Source organism: Dipodomys ordii, unplaced genomic scaffold, assembly GCF_000151885.1.
Source record: "Dipodomys ordii isolate 6190 unplaced genomic scaffold, Dord_2.0 Scaffold1, whole genome shotgun sequence".
Taxonomy (NCBI): domain Eukaryota; kingdom Metazoa; phylum Chordata; class Mammalia; order Rodentia; family Heteromyidae; genus Dipodomys; species Dipodomys ordii.
Window position 1 is genome coordinate 21,111,936 of NW_012267217.1, and position 18,229 is coordinate 21,130,164.

Consider the following 18,229-nt stretch of genomic DNA (forward strand, 5'->3'; position numbering starts at 1 on the left):
ACAAATCTGTGTTAGAAGAGAGTCACCAAACTTTGGGTATTTTTTAGTACTTTGAAGAAAAAAAATATGAATGCATTAAGAGCTTTTGAAAGGAGATCTATTTTAAGATTACAGTGAAAATATTCCCAAGGGCTCGGCAAAAATCATGAGCAGCAAATTAAAGTGAAATAAAGAGAATAAATGCTTTGTGACTAAAACAAAGTGGTTTCATATAACCATTATTTCTCCACCTTTCATTGTAGTTCTAGGAGCTATATGAACATGAACAATTATGCTCATTATAAGCTTAGAGGAGTTGTTGCTGATTCTAGGCAAATGATGTTGCTTTTGTCCTAAGTGAATGCCCTTGTGGGAATGACTGAATTTGGATGGTAGAATGATTATGAGAACCTTCAAAAACACAAAATGGCTCAGAAATGTGCTTTGCCATTGAATTACCTTTCCCTCTCACTAATTCTTGCTCAAACCCTGTGGTTTGGCATGGGCCATGTGAATGTGGAAAAGAAGAGGGGGCAGACCCCAAGTGAGTAGACTGTAATGACCACAGCTCAGCCACTGAGTTCCCGCCAAACAAAACACAGCAGATGCCTAGAGAGTTGGGGCGTGGGGGAGAGCTCGGCTCACCATGCCAGCCAGGGGCTACTGGAGGCTTCCAATACAGACCAGACACCTCTACAGCCAAGGGTAACTGCAGGAGGACATCAACCGCGGCCTGAAACTGGGGATGGGCAGTCTCAGCACACGCTGTTGAATCCTGAAGACACTAGGAGACATGCCATGTTTGGTTGTGGGATATAAAAATTTCACAAGAGCTCTTCAACTGTCTTCTGCAGGTACACTGATCTATATTTTCTGAGTAAATGACACCCTTTCATTAGATATTTCTAATCCTTCACCTCTTTCACAAATGAAAAACTGAAAGTGCAGAGAAGAACAGATACATTAGGAATGAAGTCATATAGACTAAGAATGCAGAGCAAAGTTTATGGTACACAGTCACCTGATCTATATGCACCCAATTCCTCTAAGAAGATCCCCCAAATCCACTGATTTTTCTTTTTGTGATCACCTGCAGGGAGGGGATCTGGGAGTTCTCCCTCCTTTTCATACCTCTTGCACTTTGTGCTACGTGTACCCTAAACACTGCATCAGAAACGGTAAACATTTTCATAGGGTGTGACTCGTTCCATCCTACTTCCTTTCTGTCCTCTAGAAACTTCTGGGGACCCTAATGGAGATGGGGCCCTGTGGCCAATCAAGTCTCAGACATGGTTTGGAATATTATACCAAGTCTCCAATGTGCCTGCTGGGAGGGAAGGACAGCCTGCAGAAGCTCTTAGGATGCTGTTGCAAGTGGAAAAACCCAGATTGTGTGCGTGCGTGCGTGTGTGCGTGTGTGTGTGCGCGCGCGCATGTGCGCACACACATGCAAAGGTATCTACCTGAAATCAGGGCCTGAGCACTGTCCTTGAGCTTTTGTGCTTAAAGCTGGTGCCCTGCTCCACTTCTGCTTGTGTGTGTGTGTGTGTCTCTGTGTGTGTGTGTGGTTAATTGACGATCAGAGTGGCATGGACTTTCCTGCTCAGGGCTGCTTTCTAACCAGGATCCTCAGGTCTCAGCCTTCTGAACAGCTTGGGTTACAGGTATGAGCCACTGGTACCAGGCCTAAACTCAAATACTTGTAAACACTCAGTGGCATCTGGCTATTTATACACAATATATACAACATACAATGATACCTATTCACTCAGTGGTTATGGGTGGCCCAAATGAGTTAAGAATAATATTCTAGGGCTGGGAAGGTGGTTCAGTGGTAGAGCGCTTACCTTGCATGCCTGAGGCCCTGAGTTGGATTCCTCAGCACCACATAAGCAAAAAGAAAAAAGCCGGAAGTGGCGCTGTGGCTCAAGTGGTAGAGCGCTAGCCTTGAGCTGAAAAGCTGAGGGATAGCACCCAGGCCCAGAGTTCAGGCCCCACGACTGGACCCCCCTCCCAAAAAAAGAATAATATTCTACTACTCTGTGCTAAAAAGGAGCTAAAATAGTTTACATATATATATATATACATATATATATATTTACATTTTCCCTTGACTCATAAAACATAAAAAAGTGAATAATATAAATCCAAGGAGATTGAAATATAAAGAGGGAGAGAAAGGGCCAAGGGAAGGTATACCAGGCTTCAAGTTCATTATAAGACTGCCACAATGGTCTTTGGTATTGGCTCTTAGCTTCCTGGCAACTAGTACCAAGAAGGAATTCTGAACAATTCTGTGGTGTTCACTAGTCACGAGGAACAGAGCTACTGCTCCTTCACAGAGCTACGCCTCATGGTGAATGTCCATATCTTATTTGTATTTGAATCTTGCAGTGGTGCAGAGTCTGCAGCCTGTGGCACTCACTGCCTAAGGCTGCCCTTTCCCTTCAACTGATTCTAAAAGGACTTTTTCTTGTTGAACTTCATACAAGCGACTCTAGGAGACTTAGTGGGCAGAATCCTTAATAACAAACTTAAAGTAAATGAACTGCTGGATCCTTTCTATCTGTTTCTTGTATGTAGCATAATATAGAACCATCAGAAGCATTCCTGAGGTACAAGGGGAATGTGAGTCTGAATAGTAATCTAAGATCACCTGTTCCTGAAGGACATCTTTGATCCAAAATATAATCTAGTGTCTATGAACAGGTGGTGTTCTTTACACACAGTTGCACCCACAACATTTCTCTCTACTGAATGTTTGCTGATAATTACACAGTATGGGACTAAGTTCAAGGTCATGTGCTCTGGTAAGGACTACAGGTGCAGTTAACTCTCAGCAGCTGAGGGGGAACAGATTAGAAGGTTCATGTTGGATATGAACATAACAATCTGGGGATCCTTTCTTCACGCTCAGAACTGAAAGGAAAGGTGTGAAACAAACTGAGCAACAACAAAATGGGAATAGCTTAAATAGGAGACTGCTTTACTCCTGGGCAGGGGGGTAGGGTTGGGAGGTATCTTCACTGTCAGCTGCAGAGACACCAATTACTGTGCAGCCTTTGTCCACGTGGAAAGGAAAAGTGATGCTGGGGCTGTGTGCTCTGAGGCTGCACCAGAAGGTTGTGTAGAGGGCAATGGGGCAATAGTGGCTGTTAGGATGAGGATGGGTGTTTGAGAAATCTGGAAAGAGACTATGCTTCCATGGTTAAAATCACACGACTTGTAAGAAGTGGTGCTTTCTTCAGTAGCCATTAGCCCTTTAAATTATTAGAGCAGATAAAGCAAAAGGCTCATGTTCTCTAAATGAGCTGGTAAGAGGATGATTTTTGTCAGTCCAGCAGGGTGAGGATGTCTGGCCTGTGGGCTATGTAAGGCTCAAGATATCGTTTGGAAAATGACAGCACAGTTCCTTACCAGTTGCCTGTGGCCATTTGTCTGTGCTAATAGTTTTATATGGCCCATGAATGATGTGACAAATGTTCAAATGGCTCCTGGTACATTAAAAAAAAAAAGATTCCCCACCTCTGTATCTGATATCATGATTATCTACCATCACCATGCTCTAACTCAGGGTTCACCCCCAGGCAGATGCAGTCAAGACACCTCATCATCCTCAGCTCCTGCAATTACCTTGAACTTCTCTTCATAGTTCTCGAAAGCTTCCATGACCATGCACACGGCCTCCATTGAGCGCTCAAGCCGGCCATCCACCCCATTGAAGCGATACATGCTGCCAGACACATCCACCACCAGGCGGAGGCGCTTGGGTTTCTCTTGTGGGCTGCCCAGCTGAAGGAAGGAATGACAAACAAAGCTTGAGAACTAGAAACCCAGCATTGGATGCTGCCCAGGGTTTCTGGGCTCTCTCAAAGGTTCTAGGGTGCCAGCCCTGAAATAGGCAGTTCAGCCATAGGAGCACCCCCTGCTCGAGCCTGTCTGACAGGGGGAAAGGTGTCCATGGATTGTATTTCAGTAAGTGAAATTTCAGTATAGTCAGGACATATGGAAGTGATTTTCCTGTGGAATATAGTCCTTCCAAGGTCTGGTCTAGTCTAGTAAAGTTGCTTTCTGGAGTCTGATGACTTAAAAATAATCTGTTTTAAAAATAATAATCTGGAAAGATATAAAGGCCAACATGTCATTTTCACTCCTTGCCTCAGTCAGTAACTGGCAAGAGCTTATGTTATTTTGGAGGGAAGCCCACATCAATTTTACTTGTACCTGCTCTGCAGTCACTTGAAAATCATTTTCCACATATGTTGAAGAAATGCCAGATTTCTAAAACAAGGGTATAAGATAGGGGGTCTGGCAAAGAACTAGAGGAAAATATTTTTTAAATGTCTTTTATCCTTTGTGAGCTTTCAATTTTTCTTTCAGTTACTGTATTGCTGCTTTTTTACTCTTCCTTCTTCACCAGCAGCTAAAGTCATGGAAGTAACCATTAAAGCCTGAAACTGAAGCCGGGCGCTGGTGGCTCACCCTGAAATCCTAGCTACTCAGGAGGCTGAGATCTGAGGATCGAGGTTCAAAGACAGACTGGGCAGGAAAGTACGTGAGACCCTTATCTCCAATAAACTACTAGAAAACTGGAAGTGGTGCTGTGGCTCAAGTGGTAGAGTGCTAGCCTTGAGCTGAAGAGCTGAGGGACAGCACCCAGGTCCAGAGTTCAAGCCCCATGACCAACAAAAACAACAACAACAAACCAAGGCAAAGAATTTTTCAACAAAGTTTGTCAGTTATATTGGCGCGTGCGCGCGCACACACACACACACACACACACACACACAAAAGGATGAGAAAAAACAATCCATATTAGTTTGTTCTTATATACTTGCTGACATGCATGAAAACTAATGAGCAGAGCCAGTAATTTGGAGAAAGTACTGTGGGTTATTAGAGGCTGTCTTGAAGAAGGAAATGCGGTATGTTCTTTAAAACTTGTTGAGTCTGCCCAAATGAACAATGGTGCCACACATGCTTCTACAAGGACTCACAATTCCAGATGCATCCAAACAATTTGTTGACCACAATGAGTCAGTAAAGAAAGCAGTTGCTGACTCATACCAATGACACAAAACTAAGAGCTCCTGAAATTACCACCAGACCTTCTCTGAGTAAACATTTAAATAGACTTGACTCTCCCTGCCCCCACCAGTTACTGCACCCCAACCCACAGCAGCTACGCAGCAATTCTGGTTATGTTCAGTACAATAGGAGATCTCAAAGCTCATCAAGAGATTCCATTTTTCACCCGATTGTCATTGTGTGGAAAATTGTTTTAAATTATGGCTTTCTAAAAGTTTACTTACTAAAATTAGAGTTACTTAAGGGAGAATTTCTTATTTCTTGAAAATTTCTGAAGACATATGATGAACACTGATCTTTAAAATTATAGAACTGTGGAAAACCAAGATCACTGTACTGTATTCTTAGGAATTGTCTGGGTTTTATACAAGAGGACATCTTCTTTGAGTCCCAGGGGTGGATCTGGACGGGCCACTTCGGTAGCTTTCTTGGCTGCTGGGTTCTGGAGGGTTTTGGTGATGGCAGGCACTGTCAGTATGTGAGGCTGGGGTACTTGTTCCCATAGCTCCTTCCCTGCTGTTGCCTGGGGACAGGAGTGCCCTCTACCCAAGATCTGTGAGCTACTTTCTTCATGTACCAGTCTCTACTCTCTTAGACCTTGGGACGGGGTCAGTACCCTATTGTTGTTTTCTCTGTTACCACACTGAATCTCCTGGGTTTTCCTAAACCCTGCCTTTACATCTGTGGATAGTTTTTGTGCTGAATTGTCCTTAATTACCCAGTTAGAGTGTGCATTATGTGCCTTGCTGAGATTTTTTTTTTGTCGGTCATGGGGACTGAACTCTGGGTCTAGGCACTGTCCCTCAGCTCTTCAGCTCAAGGCTAGTGCTCTACCACTTGAGCCACTTCCAGTTTTTTTCTGCTGAGGAATTGAACCCAGGGCCTCATGCATACAAGGCAAGCACTCTACCACTGAGCTACCTTCCCAGCCCCCTTGCTGAGATTTGAACTTATATTTTCCCTATATTTATTATTTCCTCCTCCCCCCCTCCTCCCCCTCCTCCTCCTCCTTCTCCTCCTCCTCTGTGTGTGTGTACCAATCCTGGAACTTGAACTCAGAGCCTGGGTGCTGTCCTTAAGCTTTTTTGGATTAAGGCTAGTGCTCTACTACTTGAACTACAGCTCCATTTCTGGCTTTTTGGTGCTTAATTGGAGATGAGAGTCTCACAGACTTTCCTACCTGGGCTGGCTTTGAACTGTTCCTCAAATCTCAGCCTCCTGAGTAGCTCTGGAATTCTTAGCACCTCACTAAACCCCGCCCCCTTTTAATGTACTGCTTTCTGTGGTTGTCTATTCTGGATTAAGGGTGTTTTGACTGAACCCAAGAAGACAAGTTCTATAATGTTTCTATAGAGAAGGTCCAAGGCTGCCATTAACTTACTTGTGGCTCCAAATCACCGCGGCGTTTGTAGATGGCTTTTTCTCCAGTCAGCCCATCAATGATCTTGGCATCATCAAGTTCTCCAGTAGCTTGGTGTCTGAGCCACTGTCTTTCTTTACCTTTAGCCTACAGTGACATACAAATACATACACACAGATCTTTAATTAATTCTTCAGAGTCTCTGACATACTTGGTGCACCACTAACAGGAAGCACACCAGGGATCTTTTCAATAGAAATGGTTCTGCATGAACACAAATGCATAAATGCATTGGTTTCTGCTCTACTGAGAAAGAAAGACCCTTTGTGTGGATTTTGTCAGCTTTAATTATTTTAACATATGGGAGGATAAAATGAACTCACTCGAAGGACATACAAACAGGAAGACAGTATGCAAATGAACCCCTGGAGAAAAGTTCAAGATCTGGAAAGACAATAAAGATGCATTTCATATGGATTTGCTGTCACAGTGCTCCTAGAAAATTTATTAGGTAACAAAATAATCAGCTTGAACTTGTTAGCACTGTCTGTAAGCCCAGAGAAAACGTGATTTTTGCTTTTGGAAAGGAATCTGCTTCTCCAGATCTCCGTGACATAGTGTGCAAATGGAAACAGTTGAACACAGTACAACGTGAACATCTTGTATCCTACAAATTTCTCTGATCTTTACATTCAAAACTTCTGAATTTCTTTTCTAAAGGTAGCTTCATATAATGCTTTGCCACAATAACTTACACCCAGGCCAGATGGACTGAGAGGAAAGTTAAATTGTAAAGAACTGCAATATCCCAACCAACACAAATAATTTAACACATCCTACCAGTGTGTGTGTGTGTGTGTGTGTGTGCGTGTGCGTGTGTGTGTGTTGTTGTTGTTGTTGTTGGTCATGGGGCCTGAACTCTGGCCTGGGCACTGTCCCTCAGCTCTCCTGCTCAAGGCTCTCTACCACTTGAGCCTCGTGCCACTTCCAGCTTTTTTCTGCTTATGTGGTGCTGAGGAATTGAACCCAGGGCCTCATGGTAGAGCGCTTGCCTTGCATGCATGAGGCCCTGGGTTCGATTCCTCAGCATCACATAAAAGAAAAAAAAAAGCCAGAAGTGGCACTGTGGCTCAAGTGGTAGAGCGCTAGCCTTGAGCTGAAGAACTAAGGGACAGTGCCCAGGCCCAGAGTTCAGGCCCCACGATCGGACCCCCCCAAAAAAAATAATTAAAAAAAAAAGAAGTGAGAAGAAGTTAGTGCAGCAGTTTGGAGGCTAAAGCAGGAAGATTGTAAATTTGAAGCCAGTCTGGGCTGCATAGCAAGTTCAAGGCCAGCCTGCACTACATAGGAAGACCTTGTTATAAAACAAAACATACAGAAGTAAAACACAGCTAATTTTTTGTTGTTGTTGTTGGCTGTGGGACTTAAACTCTGGGCCTGAATGCTGTCCCTCAGCATTTCAGTTCAAGGCAAGCACTCTACCCACTTGAGCCACAGTGCCATTTCTGGTTTCCTAATGGTTTATTGGAGATAAGAGTCTTACAGACTTTCCTCCCCGGGCTGGCTTTGAACCGCAATCTCAGATCTCAGCCTTCTGAATAGCTAGGATTATAGGCGTGAGTCATTGGCACTCGGCTAACACAGCTAAAAAAGTTTATGTATGCAAATATAATTATGATATACTCTTTTCAGAAGCATCTAAATATGAGCAAAGAGTAGAATTATAGTTAAAATTTAAGCATTTTATACTTACTCTATGGTAAGAGGATGATATTTATATATGTTTGTGATCTGCAATGAAAACAAATCACAATTTGCTTCGAGGGGTCTAAGTCTTTTCAGTCTTTTTCCTTGCTAATGAAGCTCCCATGTAACATAAGATAAACCATAAACACTTAGTACTGTCATCATTCATGTGCAAAAATTCTATATGTAGAATAAAAAAACAAATCTTTTAACCCTAAGTCAGTGACTGAAAAAGAAAATAAGTCATTAAGAAAATTAAAATGCTAGTCAGGTGCCAGTGGCCCATGCCTGTAATACTAGCTTACTAGGAAAGCTGAGGTTGAAGGATTACAATTTGAAATCAGCCTGGGCAGGAAAGTCTGAGAGATTCCATTTCCAATTAACCAACAAAATGTGGGGCTGGAGATGGGACTAGAATACTATCTCTGAGCAAGAAAGCTAAGTGAGAACACAGGCCCCAAGTTCAAACTATGGAACCAGCAAAACATACAGATAAAAACCACAAATAAAAAACAAAAACTTAATTTTGTAATGTAAGGGAGAGAGGGATATGATTTTCCAATGAATCTTACTTTTCCTTCTTTAAAAAGAACTATTCAAATTCATGAATAACACAGTTGCTCTGCATTGATCTTAAGTACAAATCTCAATGAACTGTTATTAAATGAATGTATCATTTTAACTACTCACAACTTGTAGCCTTCCAGTGCCCTGTTCTGGAGCTTCCCCCTCTGCCAAAGGTCATCTTTAATGGATGGTATGCTATCAATGAAGTTTACCTTTCTCCCCCTTCCTTTTATTTTTTTTCCCCCATGCTGGAGTGGAACTGAGGGCCTTGTACACGCTAAGCAAGCATTCTATCCTTAAATTCTTGGTTTCTTGAGACAGTGTCTTGCTCTCAAACTTGGCAGTCCTTCTGTCTTTACCTGCCTAGTCCTGGGATTGTAGGTATGCACCACTATGCCCCAAAACTTGTCTGTTTTTAAACTTCATAAATATGGAATTATATAACATGATAGTCTTTTGTCTCTGGATTCTTTGGTTCGACGTTATCCCTAGTATGTAGTATTTTTTCTTTCATAGCTGTAACTATATCCAGTGTATAATCCCTATAATTTGTCCCTTCTACAGCTTCCATTGTTTTCAGTTTGCGGCTATAATGAATAATACCAATATAATTTCTTCTAAACATATCTTCCAGAGCAGTAGTTATGTATTTATGTTGGGTGGAAGTTCTGGGATGCAGAGAATAGCTATGTCCAGCTTTAGTTTTTCAGCTTTTCCCATGAATTGTATATTATATATGATGATTTCATTTATATCCTCACCAAACTTGATGACCTGAAATTATTTGAAGGAAATTCTGGTGTATATATACATCTGGCTCCTTTCATTTTTATTTTTATTGTAAGATAAATGAATTACTTTTGCACTGCTTATTATTGATAATCTTAGTTTAGGAGAAGACAGTAGCTTTTGTTATTGAGAAGTGAAAGTAAGTGTCATGCCTTTGATCCAGAGTTATTGGCACAAAGACTGTCTTTTATAATAGTAGCACTGCTCATTAGTTCTTTAGCATACAGGAATATTTAGCTGCATGTTATATGCTGTTATATATTGCTTAAAAGACTGTAGACAGTTTTTAAAGTATTTGTTAGCTAGCCTACAAGTTCTTGGAATCTCAAAATGGGAAGAGGCCTGTTAGAATGGATATTTTTGGGGCCAGTGACCAAAAGGCAATCTCCTTAAAAAGTTATTGAGGGCCAAAGAGAAATATATTTATTGTTTTGAAAAGTGCATATAAAGGCTTCTGGATTTTTGTGGGACTCACTGAAATACTTCTTGAAATATATGTTTCTATTGTACTTACATATATGCTTTTACTTATAACAGGGGCCAAACATGTTCTTTATCATATATCCTACGGAACGAAGCAAAGTATCCCTTAATATGCCCATCTGTCAATGGTTATTATACAATGAACTCATTCTGTACAAGAAATAATTATATATATATATATATATATATATATATATATATATATATATATATATAATACTAGCTTGTTACAGCCTTTCTAAAAGTGAAATATAGTTTTATTGCTTTCACATAAAGAACACTTGAGCTAAGTGAAATGTTCAGAGGATGATGTCTTCTAGTTAATTCATTTTCTGGGAAATGTTGGTGAACCAGAATTCACACACACACACACACACACACACACACACAGATCTATACACTTAGGACAGTAGAATGAATCAATTTAACTAAAACCAATCATGTGGTCTGGGAGAAACTTGAAATTTTAGCACTGAAGATAGCCTGATTTATGTCAAGCCTTTGCTTGAGTTGTGGTTGAACAAGGCTTCCTTTACCTATGAACTCTATAATCAAGACAGTTTTCTATTATGTCTTTAGGAGCAATTAGAAAGCTCAAATGGCAATTTTTGTAGGAAGTATAGACATTCTACAGAATAAAGCAAGAAAGATGAGTAACTTATCAGGGAATAAGTACATGAGAGTGGATCCTGAGGACATCTGGAACAAGACTTTCACTTAACACTAGCTTCCACTTGAACATTTCCCATTCTCTCCCTCTCTTTCTGTGTGTCTATCTTGCTTTTATCTGCACTACTGAAACAAAATATTTGCCAGATTAAGGAAAACTTCATTTTGTGCTTACAAAATAACAAACAGTGGAAGAGTGGAAATTTAGCTTAAAAATTTTGCTGTTTAAATATCTTTCTAATGATCTGTTACATTCCAAGATGATTTAAACACTAACCTGGGGCTTGAATTCAGGGCCTTGTATTCTTGTTCAACTTTTGTTTTTTTATCCATGGCTAGTACTCCACCACTTGAGCCACACCTCCACTGTCTGCTTTTTGCTTGTTAATTAGAGAAAAGTCTCCTGGATTTGTCTGCAAGGGCTGGCTCTAAACCTGGATCCTCAAGATCTGAGCCTCTTGAGTATCTAGGATTATGGGCATTAGCCACTAGCACCGAGGCTAATATTTTAACTATTGTTTATGTATTCTTTTGGGAGGATCTCCTGAAGAAATGTATGTTCATACAGCATCTTCGTTCATTATCTATTCTACAACAGATTGGGCCAGCTCATATCTCTGTAAAATTTAATTGTTCAAGCTCTGTTTTTATTAGTCAGTTTTCGCCTCTCATTTCTTTTATGATTTAGAACTTTTCAAGGTTTTTTTTTTGGGTGGTTGTTGTTGTTATTGTCATTTTGTTTTATGGCCTGTTTTTGCCCTGTTAGGCAAGTGCTCTACCACTTAAGTCATATTTTCAGCTGTATTTAAATTTTTTTAAAAAAATCACATCAATATTTAGAATTAAGACTGTTTGAGTCTGTTCTACTTTTCATGTAGATTTATATTTTGGCATCACTGTTTTCATTTTCTCAGTTTCTCCCTAGTGCATTCAACTCCTTCATTGTTTCTACTTGTTTCTTATCCAGATCTCTTTAAGTCTATATCTTACTTCACATGCTCTGAGGTTTTTTGAATTACAAAACACAAAGCAGTTGTTTTATAAGTTTAATATTTTCTGAGAAAAATATTCTAGCCCAGCATTGTCTTTTCCTTTCTTCATCCTGAATGACTGTTATTCCATCTCAATGCAGAGCTCGTCATAGATTCTATAGCAGTTTCATTTTTTCCTGTCCTTATCCTTGTATGATGAAAGGGCTACAAAAAGCTGCTCAGGAAGAGATTGGGTTGATCCTCCTTGCTTGTAACCACCTTCTACTTAGCATCCTTGAGGACTGTGAACTGATGTTAGCAGCTGAACACCAGGAACTCTGCAGAGGACTTGGAACTGTAGACAGTCTCAGTGTGATAACTGTTTCTACACTTCCAAGTGTGTTCGGAAAAGCCTGTGCAATGATGCCAACTTTTAGCATTTGGCTTTTGTTTGAACTGCTCAAGCCAAGTACACGTTGAGGCTAACCTGACCCTTTTCCTGGTGTCGTCCCTTTCCAGGTTTCAGCTTGTGCAGGTACTGCATGACACTTACAGCTTCCCACCTCCTCTCCTTTGCAGGACTGCTGCTTTCAGATGCTGCCACTTGGCACTGAAAGGAGGGAAGCCAAGTGGTGTGCTTCTTCCCAGAGTCAGGGCACTCTTCCTTCCCCTGCCTTTCCAGTTAAGGTCTGTGAATGAGATTCCGGGACTCACATACACTTGCTAGACATGCAATTTCCCAGGAAGACTTACCAGTTGCCCTTGCAGGGGACTCACTGCACAATATACAGTGAACATTCTTCAAAGGTTCTTGCATGTCACTAGTAGTAGCCTTCCCTATCTCCTATGGTCCTGTGAATATCCCCCCTTTTTAGCTTATTGTTATATCATTTTTTTTTCTTTTTGGGTGGGGGGAGCATCTGGCAAAGGCCAGGCTAAATGTAAGTGCTAATTCAACTTCCAGACTGCACTGGGTCAAAATTGTCCTCTCACAGCCATTGACATGGAAACAGGAACAGGTGCACTGCTGTTCTCTCTGGCATGCAGACATTCCTCAAAGTAGCCATCTTCACCTTTCCTTTTCTTTCCTTTATATGATTACTTCAGGTGACACACTGCTCCTAGCCTAGTCTGTCCCCTGCATAATCATTAAAGTACAGACACAGATATACTTGTAGATATGACATGCAACCTTGCCTGGTCTTAACTTTGCTCCCGAACTCCAGGTTCACATTTTAAAAACTTCAAAAACACAACAAAATCCAGAGCAGACATTTGCTTTTTACACTAGCTTTCCTTCTTCCTATGCTTTCAATGCTGTCTTCTAGTGCTTGAAACCACCTCACTTGGTCCCCATTTAGCCAGTCACCTTCCTCCAAAAGGTAAGAATTTGTCTCACCTTTTCCATTTTCATATCAATTGCAATATTTCAGGTTCCTATCACTTCTCATACTTAAAAAATTTCATGTCTGATTTCTGGCCCTTCTCTTTTCTGAATTCCCCCCCCCCCCCATGGCTATGTTTCTTCCTGAAGAAGACAGACCACATCTGTCCTTTCCCCAAGCATTCTTCTCATTGTCTATAGACTACTTCAGCCTGGTGCTCAAGGTCTTTGGGATTTACATGCTCTCTTCCATTGCCCACTGCTCCCAAGCCACCCTCACTATGAGCCTTAGTCACTCTGGCCTAGTTCAAAGCTCCTATGTTTATACTGTAGCTTCAGAGTCTGCTTGGAGTCTGCAAACATTTGCATTTAGAAACTCGAATGGCATTGGAGGATGGGAGCTGGTGAGAGAGGCTGAAGCTAACATGGGTGAAAGAGAACGGATATGGTCAAAATAGGTTGTTGGTAAGTATGAAAGTAGAACCATAAAACCTGTCAAAATTGTATGAGAAGGAGGGAGAAAGGACAACGGAGAGTTATAGAAGGGGGTAGATTGATTGTAATACATGTCACATACATGTATGTGACATTTCACAACAAAATTACCCCCACCCCACTACAGCAAATGTATGCTAATTAAAAAAAAAGAAACACAAATGTAATTTGACAAAGACATCTTACATTTGTTGAATTTAATATTTAAAAATGTGAGTCTGTAATTTGTATCTCATCATCATAATTTTTTCAGTAATTCATTCCTAAAAGTATTTGTCCAAACTAGTGGGAAAAAACCTGGCCCAAATAGTTGCTTGTCCACTTAATGCCCATACCTGTTTACCTTCTAACTGGACAGAAAGTTATAGTCTTGCCTTTGTCACCTGCTGTTTGTATTTATAGTAGCCTCTGACTGGTTACTCCCAACCAGTCCACTATGCTCTCCCCTACCCAGTTGCCCAAACCCTAGGCATCCCCTTCCTGGCCCAGTCCAGTTATTCCTCCTTCCCAGTAATGGGCCACAACTGGGCTTAAGCTTCAAATGGAACTTTTCTGGCCTGCAGCCAGGGTGTGTTCCCCTGTGCCTAGTCATCCTGTTATCTTGTCAGCCTTTTGCCTGACCTTTTCAAAGGTTTCTTTTAACAGGATAACAGCCCCCACTCAGGATACCACCTGAGAACTAGCCAAGGCCATCTTGTTACTACAGGCAACCAGAGACTTCACTTAATTGGCCCTGCTTTGCCCAGCGCAGACCGGGACCCCAAAGACCCCAGGCCAGCAGGATGTAGCCAAAAGACCCCATGACATTCATGGGCTCTGGTACCTTTAAATATCTCTGCTACCTCTGCCTCAGGTTCCTGTGATCCTAAAGCTAGAAAAGTCTTACCGACCCCTCACCCCCACCCCGGAGGTAGCTGTCTCCAACCCTAGGAAAAAAAGGCAATCTCAGGTCTTTGATAGCCCCTTCTGGGAATCAATCCTTCCCTAGCTTATTCCCCTCTTGGGCCTGCTAGCAGCAATTTTTGCCTTTTGTTAATTCTGTCTTGCATTTTAGATAACTGTTGTCACGGAAAAGGTAAGGACCTTTACCAAAGTGTCAAGCAAATGTTTCTTGGACAGTACCCAGCTGAGCAACAAATCAGGGACCCCTGACTATGCCTCTTTACAGCAGGAAGTAGCTCCAGAAGAAGAAACGTCCTCTACCCATGACCCCCACCCCCACCCCTACTTATTATTACTAAGCAACACAGCTGGGAGTCTTAGCATTACCCCTACCCCTGGTTCTCAGCTCCACCCAGATTTGAGCTCTCCTAGCCCTAGAGTTCTTTTTTTTTTTTAAATTGTGAAAATACTGTACAGAGGGGTTACAATTACATGGGCAAGATAATGAGTACATTTCTTATCAAGCATTGCAGCCTCTTCCTTTGTTTCCCCTTCCCATCCTCTCCCATCCTCCCCCCCAACCCCCCCACACCAAAGTTGTAAAGTTCATTTTTGACATAACAACTTGTACATCTCATTGTTGCAATGGGTCCACCTGTATCCCTATTTAAACGATTTGTTTTTCCCCTTCCCCTCCACAAATTATACCAACATCAAATACAGTGAAAGCAGGGGTTATACCGTGGGGGAGGGACATACAAAGCAACAAAGAAATAATCTTATAAATGTGTTAGAAACAATCACATGAAAGAAAAAAAAACATTTGAATACATATCTTAGGGTTCATTTCCCTAACATCAACTTATCTGACCTTTTCTGCTTGACTCAGACATATACTAAATATTGCAAATAAGGGAAACCATGGGACCTATGTTTCTTTGGGCCTGGCTTACTTCACTTAATATAATTTTTTCCAAGCTTTCCATTTCCTAACAAATGGGTAATGTCATTCTTTCTGATGGAGGCATAGAATTCTATTGTGTATATATACCACATTTTCTTGATCCATTCATCTACTGAGGGTCATCTGGGTTGGTTCCATATCTTAGCTATGGTAAATAATGCTGCAATAAACACAGTCGTGCTGGTAGCTTTAGTGTAGTCTTGTTTGTGAGCATTTGGGTAAATGCCCAAAAGTGGGATTGCTGGGTCATAGGGGAGCTCTATGTGGAGTCTTTTGAGGAACCTCCATACTGCTTTCCAAAGTGGTTGAACAAGTTTACACTCCCACCAACAATGCAGTAAGGTTCCCTTCTCTAGCCCTAGAGTTCTTGCCCGATACTGGCAACTCCCTCTCTCAGCCCAGACCCACCTGAGCATGTGACTTGCCCCAGACCTACCTGCCACCTGGATAGGGGCTGATGCCATGTGCTCCCTCTCCCAGGGGAGATATGGGCCTTCTAATAAACTTTATAATAATCTTTAAAAAAACAAAACAAAACTTGGCCCATCCCACAGATGCACTGGCAATGCTGGCCTTTCACTTCACCCTTAGAGAGTACAGTATTTACCAAAGGCAACCAGCCCCATATTCCTGTTCAGACTGCAATGACACTCTGTCTGTTGGTTTTCCGCAACTATACATCTTACTAATGATGGACACATTTATCTACACATGCACAGACTTGGTTTATCTGTGCAGCGCTCACTGTATTACACTCCTAAGGAAAACTAAATATGCTAAATGCTTTCTGTTCTTTATATATGAGCAAAGTAGGTGCCCAGGAGTTCAAGCTTCTGACCTGGCTGCAATTCATCTTTCAGTTCCTGTTCTTGATGGTGTTCCTTACAGGTGGTCTCCTACCTTGGCTGATTCTAAGCTTTCATCTGAGACCACATAGTGCCATGCTTTGTTTATGTTGTGCCCTCTGCTGGGACACTATTCCCATTCTTCTCCAAATAGTTAATATTCCTGTGTCCTTCCAAACTTAGCTCAGGATACCATTCTCTTCAGCATCTACCGACTCCTTTTCTTTGCCTTTGTTCCATTCTATGCATCCTAAGTTGCCCCAAGTGATGACTTACTATGTCTAGGCACTGACCAATTAAACTGAAACCGTTTATTTATGTATCAGTCTTTTCTTCCCCTCAAGACTAGAATGTTATAGTAGGAAGATAATATCTTATTGGTTTTTGTACTTTCTCTGTCTAGCACAGGGCATACCACATGTGGTTAGTGATTTTAAAAAACACTATTTATATGGACAAAGGTTCATTTTGAAACACTAAAGGAGGAGAGAACATAATTGTAGGTTCATGGAGATATGCAAGCCAATGCAATTACAGAAGGGCTCATTTAGTTTAGATAGAGGATGAAATTACTGATTGTAAATTAAAAAACATTAGAAAGAAGATATGATTTAAATCAGTGGTTTTCAGTAGGAATGTATTATTTTCTTCCATTAGGGAATGTTGCAATCAGACACTGGGATTCTGAACTAAGTATACCTGAAGTATTTACAGAATTTACTATTCTAATAAGGAAATTCTTGCTATGGATTCTGAAAAGGATAAAAGATCCAACAATCAGGACTTGTATGTTATTCATATAGAATCTGATCAAGAGGCCAAGGAAGGCACTGAAGGTAGCTATATTAATTGAGAAGAATGACACAGGTCTATGTTGAAGTACACATTATCATGGATGGCAATAGCATTTCCTGTTCCTCTAATTTCAGCCTAGCCACCTAGAACTAGTATGTGGACCTGAACCTGGGCTTTTGGAAAGTCACTCCAAGTAATGAGTTGCTAGTTCCTGATAGGATTGCCTGAACTCACCAAGGAAACATCCATAGTTACTGGGATTACACAGAAACTTCAAAATAGCTGGGACATTTTAGTCAATTAGAGCCACACTGGACTGGCAGAAGACAGCAAGAAACTGAGATGATGATGATGATGATGATGATGATGATGATGGTGGTGGTGGTGGTGGTGGTCGTGATGGAGGTGAGCTGGTTAATGCTGACAATGTAAAAGCCTACCAGAATGCCTGGCACATGATAAATGCTTAACAAATGCTTGTTATGTTGAAATTATCTGTAAAGATAATAGCATACAATTCTTCATATTATTTAGACCTATTCTCTCTCTCTCTCTTTTTAGATTTCATGGAAGAAGAAATAAAAACTTCCCTGAAATAACTAGTTCTAGCCAGGTACCAGTGGCTCATGCGTATAATCCTAGCTACTCAGGAAGATGAGTTCTGAGGATTACAATTCAAAGCCAGCCTGGGCAGAAAAGTCCCCAGGAGACTCTTATCTCCAATTAACCACTAAAAAACTGGAAGTGGTGCTGTGGTTCAAGTGGTAGAGTGCTAGCCTTCAGTACAAAGAGGCTCAGGGACAGCACCCAGGCCCTGAATTCAAGCCCCACAACCAACCAACAACAACAACAGCAACAAAAAAACAACCCTAGTTCTCCCATTTGAGCATACTTAGTAATTCAATAACCCAGTTCCTTTAAGGGTTTGTATTACTATCAAGTCTATTTTCTGTCTATTCAATCTTACTTGCTGTTTTCTTTTGTACCCTTCAGTGTCCTTTCATTTCTTTTTTGAAAGGGCAAAGTAAAACTGAACTTGGTTTTTCAATATGGTCTTGTGCCTATGGTGTCTGCAGAAAAATCCTTTCTTGGGACTGGGAAGGTGGCTCAGTGGTAGAGCGCTTGCCTTGCATGCATGAGGCCCTGGGTTCGATTCCTCAGCACCACATAAGCAAAAAGAAAAAAGCTGGAAGTGGCACTGTGGCTCAAGTG

The 18,229-nt window shown here is 41.3% G+C and overlaps 1 protein-coding gene across 1 annotated transcript in view; it reads right to left on the minus strand.

The window, feature by feature from the left end:
- Positions 1–18,229, minus strand: part of Vwa8 (von Willebrand factor A domain containing 8) — a 264,776-nt gene that overhangs the window by 9,419 nt on the left and 237,128 nt on the right. The window contains exons 41-42 of the mRNA XM_013010639.1: positions 6,449–6,574; positions 3,613–3,771 (exon numbers count right to left, since the gene is read on the minus strand). Coding sequence (XP_012866093.1) covers positions 3,613–3,771; positions 6,449–6,574 — 285 coding nt within the window. The remainder of the gene's footprint in view (positions 1–3,612; positions 3,772–6,448; positions 6,575–18,229) is intronic.